This window comes from Amia ocellicauda, chromosome 5 (assembly GCF_036373705.1).
Source record: "Amia ocellicauda isolate fAmiCal2 chromosome 5, fAmiCal2.hap1, whole genome shotgun sequence".
In the NCBI taxonomy this organism is placed as follows: Eukaryota; Metazoa; Chordata; class Actinopteri; order Amiiformes; family Amiidae; genus Amia; species Amia ocellicauda.
In genome coordinates, this window is record NC_089854.1 from 43,871,333 (window position 1) to 43,879,111 (window position 7,779).

Genomic DNA, 7,779 nt, shown 5'->3' on the forward strand with positions numbered 1-7,779 from the left:
ACGACACTGTGTAAATAGTAGAATCCAATGTGTAAATGGGTTCCCCAGTAAGTCTCTTTCAGCCAGGTTAAATAATCATAACAATCATATAGTTTAAGCAGTGGTCTTTGCTCCCTGGTCCTGAAATGCCTCAATGTCACTGGTGTGATAGTTTGCCCCTAAATCACCAATTCATCATTTGTAACCATAACTATAATGTATTTCAATGAAAGCTACATCTTGCTTATACAGAAGATAGTGGGGGGGAAGTTCAAATGAAAAGCTGTTTTCCTATCAGCTATAATCCTGCACTCATAACTTTTTTGGATGGCTTTGTCAGAACTTAACAGGTCATAAACCTTTTTGCGTCACCTCATTTTTCTTCAGATTTGTCCAGGTGTTTCAAATTACCATATCTGCACAATAATAGGAACCTCATGAGAACAAAATACAAAAAAAAGACCTTGTGCAGTTGTGAATGTTAATATGCTAAAACAATACAATTAGTTTTTTTGTAATTATGATTAGTATTGTATTTGAGTTGTACAATAGAAAGCGAATTGAAAACAACAGCACATTAGCAATACATTTACTGAGATGTTTGTTTTGTTAAGGTGCACTTAGGTTCAAAGTAAATTTCTCCGGACAGGAAAAAAATAATCGAAATTGTCAGTTTTTGTCCTTCAGCTCCAGGAATTGAGTTTGACTCCCCTGGGGGCTGTTTTGAATACTACAAATCATCAAATATTTAACGTATTTTGTGTTTTTGTTCCTTTCTCCGTTCGTGACATCCACAGGCAGCAGGGCCAGATCCCCCTGACCTCTGCGGGAGTGGTGTACCCGGGCGCGATCACCATGGCCGGCCTGCCCTCGCCCCAGATCCCCTCGGAGCACTCCAGCATGTCGAGCAGCCCCGAGCCCACGATCCCCGTCATCCAGAGCACTTACTTGCACAGCATGAAGGCTGAGGAGCCGCGTGTGAAAGAGGAGATGCAGGTGGACGACGGCAACGGAGACGTGTACGACGACTTCGACTATGAGGACGAGGACGCGGACTATGGCAGCGACAGTGAGAACCACATCGCCGTGCAGGCTGACTAAGGACGGCAGAAGGGGGCAAAGTTACTGGCTTTTCATTTCTCACGGCCACCTCCGCTACTATCACCAACACAACCTCTCCGTCCTCCACCATTGTACAACCCATCCCCGACAACCTACCCCCACCGCCGGCTAGACTCTTACAAGCAAGAGCAAACTCCCTTTCCCCCGGACACACACCCTCTCCGGTGTGCGAATACCAGCAGCCAAGCACATTAATTTTGTCATACACTGACTGTTACATGACAAAAGAAAGAAAAAGAAAAAGTCTTAAAACTTGTAAGGACTGCTGAATTCTAGACCTGAGTCTGCAAAGCAGGATCAGAAAAAAATTAAATAAGCTATGGGTTATATAGAAATGAAAAATGACGAAAAGACGCTAGTAATTCAGCTGCTACACATAAGCACTGAAGTCTTACCCTTCTGACCTGTTTCTTGGAAAAAAGAAAAGAAAAAAAAAACTTTAAACAGCTGTTTATTCTTCAACGTTCTATAATATTCTCACTCAGGTACACAGTGCCAACAAGTGGCTTGTGAATGTGTTTTGTTGTTTTTGTGCTACAGTTTTAAGAAGACAAAAAAAGATTTCTTTTTATTATAATTTTTTCTTTTAGTAAAATGCACCTGACAGAAAAAAAAAAAAAAAAATTAAGGCTTCTCTCAAGTTTTTTGAGGGACTTATTTTCTTGAACTCCAATGAACTGTCAATGCATCCTTTTTTCAAAGAACTTTCCGCCATCCATTGCACACCGACACCACATCTTATAGGAAGTGCCAAATTTGTACTAAGTGTTGAAAATAGGTGACCTTTTTAATCCTTAACGTCTTAAGTTAGGACAGTGTTGTGTCTTAGACAATCCCCTACGTTCCTGGAGTACCAGCAGCTTGTGATTTTATTTTTATTGTTTTCTCGCTTTTTGTGTTATCGTTTCTTTCATCTTCCTTAAGGAAATTGTAGGTGCAGTTCTCAGGTGAAGAGAGAGACTTCTGAAACGAGAAATATGTTGTTTTCTTTTTAAAATTACTTGGAATTTTGTGTTATGTGTTATGGTACTAATAATGTGTAGGACCATTATTAGCAAGTCAGTTCTGGGGATGAAACTTCGTCTTTTCCATCATCATATTTGCACATTTGACTTAACTTGTGCTTTTCTTTTCTCGCTCCTTTTTTCCCCACTCATTTAATGCAGTAACGGTTGCACTTCTTGTGGAAGGACACAGTACTCAAAATTTGACGGAGCAATTCATCAGCTATACTGCAGAGTTCCTTGGATTCTCAAAAAAAAAGTGGAATTTATATGTATTATAAGAAATATAAATGTTTATGATGCTGAAAATTTTCAAATGTATAATATGAAGAAAACTAGTTTTTAGGCTGTAGAAAAATAAAAGATGCATTTAGGTAAACCATGGTTGCATAAACTTAAGTTGTGTTGGGGGCTGTTTCCATTAGAATATATTATTCCATCAGCACTCTAAATAGAAGTTAAAAAGCTCTTAAAAAAAGTTTATTTTTATCATTACTAGGCATGCCAAGTCTAGGGTCCTTGCATATTCCAAAAGAAACAGATGCAAAACTTTCCCAGATTTTTTTCTTTTCCCTTTAGTGCCCAGGTCTATAGAAGAAGGAAAAAAAAAAAAAAAACATTTTACATGTCAGAAAGACCCTGTTATGTATTTCCAAAAAGCAAAGTGGCACATGGTCAACCACAGCAGATGCCAGCAATGCTGAAGGGTGTAGTGAGATTGTTGCCATGTCAACACGCATTATTGGGAACATGTTTGGATGCGGTCTCTACAAGTTCACATCCCTTTTAAATGTAGAGGCCACATTTCCCACCAGTTGGACCTGATCAAAAATTTCAACTTCAAATTACCTGACATTTTATCTCGTCATGTCCCCCTCCCACCGCTTGTTTGCACCTCAAAGCAGGTGCCATGTCCCAGAAATTAATGCTTTTGCTCCCAAAGGCAAGTAAAATGGCTGACCATTGAGCAGTGGCACTTAATTACTCTTCATTCGTGAGTCATGGTGCAGCGGGAAGAACAAATTATAATATCTGTTATAATAGTCATTCCTTGGAGTCCTGCTGGTATGGGGAGGGATCACAGTGGATGGCCAGGGGTGGTCTTACAGCAGGAAACATCATCTTTTGACCTACCATTGCACCATTAAGAGCAGCTGCTGGTCCGAATGTAGTCTTAATGGATGATAATGACCCAAGCGTTCCTACTGAACATGCCTGGAATGCTCTTGGAAGACTTGTTTTCATCCCCTCTGTAAATCTCTCCCCAGCTGGTCACTATCTTGTAAGGAAAGTCGAGGAGATTCCCAAAGGAGCTCACCTCCATGTTCTCAGACTTGTGCAGAGTATCAGTCAACACACTGCATTGTGGGGAGAGTTCCCATTCTCTCATGGGGCTGGGAAATTATAATCATATTTAGTCCTTTAGTAAGGGAATGGCTATTACTGTTTTTGTTTTTTTTTAAATATATATATATATATATATATATATATATATATATATATTATGCCCAGCATTTTGCTCTCCTTCAGTTTTGATTGTCCCTGACTGATTTACATTTCCAATTGAAAATATTATAAGGGCTTTTTGTGTTTTCCATAGTTCGCTGGCCTTTAAATATTTTAATTTGTGTATTTAATAGTTTTTTGTTTTGTTTTTTAATCATGCCATATAATGCACCATTTGATAAATGCCTGTTTGGAGATATTTAAGTGACTTATATCGCAATTGTTGTCTGTTACATTTCTGGTAGACAAAGGGTATTAAGAGCAAGCGATTTGGAGGAAAACAAAGCAAAATCTATTGGCACTTACCTTTCAAAACCATGCCTGGCTCAGGAAACAGTGCATTTTAAATAAGTATGGAGCAATGGCAGCAATACACCCAAAACACAGCTATGTCACCTTTGAGGAGAGTTTCTTCCACATGGTTACAGTAAAATGGAAACATCCAGCATGTCAGCAAAATCAGACCCGGAATCTGCTTTTGGAAACAGTAGAATTTTCATCCCCATCATTATTTTATTTGATTTTTTTTTTCTTTAATGAAGTCACTCTGCTGTGGATATTTGGAGTAGCTGACCATATTCTGCATGTCAGTGTTTTGTTTGTATTTGAAGACTGTATTTTTTTCAATCAAACTGCCTCTAGTGTAATAATATTAATAATAATTATAATTATGGTCAGCTGTTCCTACATTAGTAAGTTATGTATAATTTATTTCATCCTTTATTGGGTTTTTATAATCTTATGAATCTGCTCAGCAATGCAGCTTTACCTTTAGCTGGTAGGTATTTAAACCTGATATTTAGACCTAAAATGTCTTTTATTTTTTATTTGTTTTGTCTAGTTTTTTTTTTGTTTATTTTAATCCTATTGACGTTATTTTTTCTGAGAAGGAGTTAGTAAAATGGACTGCTGTTGCAAAGGAGAAACGAGACTTCTTTCACTATACATTTCATTAATTTAACTCTCATGTCAAACTCATTTCTTAAAGCACTCTGTATGGACAAAAAAGAAAAAAAAGAAAGTGTTTTTGTATCAATTTATGTATAATGTGAATTTTTTTTTTTTTTTTAAAGAAAAAAAAAACAACTAGCTTGTTCCCCGTTTTTGTGAACAAATGTGCCCTACTCACATTTGCAGGGATTTTTACATAAAACACAATGGAGCCTCATTAGCAAGAACCTAAAGCTGTTGCAAGTCTCTTCCCATTTACTAAAGTTATAATTTCTCATACGAGAGTATCATGGGTTGTACAAGAAGAGCTACTGTCAGTGTTAATACCTCCAGAATAAACCCTTTGGGATTACAGGTGTTTAAAAATGGCAAAACCTGTACATTTATACTGGGTTGGGATTCACTGTACGCATGAAACAGAAGCAGCTCCCTTACACTTGAAATGCTTCACATGACAAATACATTGTTACTGCGTCTAAGGGCGTACACACATACACACATTTGTTTTTGGAGACTTACAGCAACAGTCACTTCGCTGTAAGTCACTTTGTTCTGTAACATTCGATGCTAATGATGTTCCACTGTGTTTACCCTGCCATGAAAGGTAATATGTTTTATTTATGTAACTCGAGACCTAGCGAGACTGCTTTGTTTTAGCTCCGAAGGCATGGGACAGCCATGACCGTTTTCAGGTGACCTGCCAGCCAGTGACCTTTTAATGACCCATCAGAGGTACTCTCTCATTGGAGGGTTCCTCCTCAAACAGCCCACATTCTCACACTAACATCCTGGGGGACAAGTTCAGATTTCTACCTGAGATTCAGCGTTAAGTTTTAGACTCTGAATTGCTTAAGCAGCCCAAATGTGAAGGATGTAAGGCTTTGGGCTTTGGAGAAGTCTGCTTCAGAGTAAAATGTATTGCTTTAGTGTTGATACAATACACACTAGCTTGTTGTGTGTACTTAGCTTGGACTACACTACTGCTATTGATGTTGGGCCCAGAAGGTAACTTTCACACATACTAGTATATGTGCAAATGATGTGAATCTGTATGTTTTCTGGGCTATAACCTTTAACAGTTTGCATATTTCGTATTCCATAATATTTATTTAAAACATTGTGCCCCCTTCAAAATAAATAATTATATAAATAAATAATCCCCCAACACTCACTGTCACTGGCGGCATGCTGTTTCATTGCAGATTAGTAGTAGTACATAAATACATAAAAAAAAATGAGACAATCATAAAATTATGAATGGAGCTTAAAACAAAGTAAAAGAAACTTATCTTACCATCTCAACTTGAAATTAAAAATAAAATAAAATTATGTAAATATAACATAGAGTTATAGATTTATATTTTGTTCATAACACATAGTGTAATATAAGTTGTATATTTCTTTTTTTTTTTTGATGTTATTCATGCCACAATTAAAGCAGGAGTTGATGTACTCTTTAAAAAAAAAAAAAAAACAAAGACGTGGGTTGCCACCATCTGTTTTTGAGTTCACTTTTTTTCAGTATTATTGCCATTTAAGGCTATAATAAAGACAGCGATGTGTTCTGTAGTCCCTGGTGTTTTTGGTGAATACTTTCTGCTTTGTCAGTTATTCAATTTAGCACTATACAAACAAACAAACACACACACACACACACACACACACACACTCATTCTATAACCTGTGGTGACAAAGGAAACTGAACTTACTTTATAGTCCAACAACTGGGACTTAGATCAGTTGTTACCTGACTTATGTAAGATATTTGTTGCAGTCTTAGTCTTTTGCTTGTAGTTCACTTTAACATACAAAATGATAAGGGAAACCTCTACTAAACTAGTTGTATTTATTTCATGATAAATGTTTTTTTTAAATATTTATTCATATTCGCATGTAAAAAGAAAATTATGTAAATATCACATTAAGTTGAATGTGAAGAATTCACACTTTGACAAAGGTAATGAACCGCAGTGGATTACACTTGTACATCCTCATAGTTTGGGTACTATGCCTTACCTTACAAATTCACATCAGAAGTTTCTGGACCAATTCTTCCGTGTGACAATCCAAGATGCATTTTAATGTTTTCAGACCACTCCCTTAGAGAGTCGTGTAACAATGACCTCCCACCATTAAATCACTTGTGCATTTAAACTAAAATATTAAAGAGGAATTTCTGACATATTAGATATAACTGTTTACTGAGGACACTTGCTCCATACCTAGAAATACTCAAATGCTCATCAGCATTCCTAGCCCTCTTCTGCCCCCTCTCTCCATTTAATCTTGCATTAAAATGGGGGAGGGGGGAAACAGCTGATAAAAGCAGTGCTCAGCAGTCAAATGCACAAACACCTTTTTAAGTAACCAAATGCATTGTTGTCCAGAGATTAATTCCACCACTTAATTAACTGATAATTAAACTCTGTACACCTTTTCACTTACTTACAAGACATGTCCAGATGAAAATAGCAAGGCTTTGAATCTAATTAGCAAAGTTAAGCAGATGATAATTCCTGATCTAATTATCCCCTGTGGGTGTTGACTGTGCCTGTAAATCAAGGCATGAATGAATCTTATGTTCGTATAGCGCCTTTCATCACAATTGAGGATCCCAGGAGCTCAGGTTATTAGGTTAGCCTGGGCTATTAATGGAGCAGACAAGATAATTATCATACTCTGAAAGCCAGGCTGCAGGAGCTCCACGTTGGCATCAGCATCAGCACAACACAGCCTTAACTATAGATTTAATTTCCAGCATTTAGAACTAGTTTTTTTATTTTAAAAGAGATGTACTGGATTGTGTCACAATGCTTCACAAAGTAACCTATCCTTTCAAAACCGAATGTGATAGGCTTGCTAAAGTCAACAGCCAGGATTTTTATTCAACATCTAACCTGACAGAAGCCAACTCCTGCACCACAAAGACCCTTAGACATGCTGGATTTTGTGACACAGAGAGAAAACTGATCTCTTTATGGTCAGTTCTTTGAACAACTTCTGCCTATATATTACTGAACAGACACAGACCTGTTCAACATTGATGAGCTTTGGAAATAGTCAAGAGTATCCGCTATCTCACTGTAAAGACTTTTAAGTTAATATTTTAGTACTAGGTAAGAAATCCCTCCCATTGCATTGGCATGCATTCCATGTCATATGCTCACAGATCAGAGGCAGTCTTGAAAACCTGAATTACCTCTATTAATTGTGAAGC

General features: G+C 37.2%; 1 protein-coding gene across 7 annotated transcripts in view; it reads left to right on the forward strand.

Annotated features, from left to right (window-relative positions):
* sox5 (SRY-box transcription factor 5) overlaps positions 1–6,131 on the forward strand; it is a 251,783-nt gene extending 245,652 nt beyond the window's left edge. For all 7 annotated transcript variants that reach the window (XM_066705360.1, XM_066705356.1, XM_066705357.1 and 4 more), the window contains one exon: positions 777–6,131. In XM_066705360.1, coding sequence (XP_066561457.1) covers positions 777–1,080 — 304 coding nt within the window. In that variant the 3' untranslated portion in view covers positions 1,081–6,131. The remainder of the gene's footprint in view (positions 1–776) is intronic.
* Positions 6,132–7,779: the final 1,648 nt, after the last annotated feature.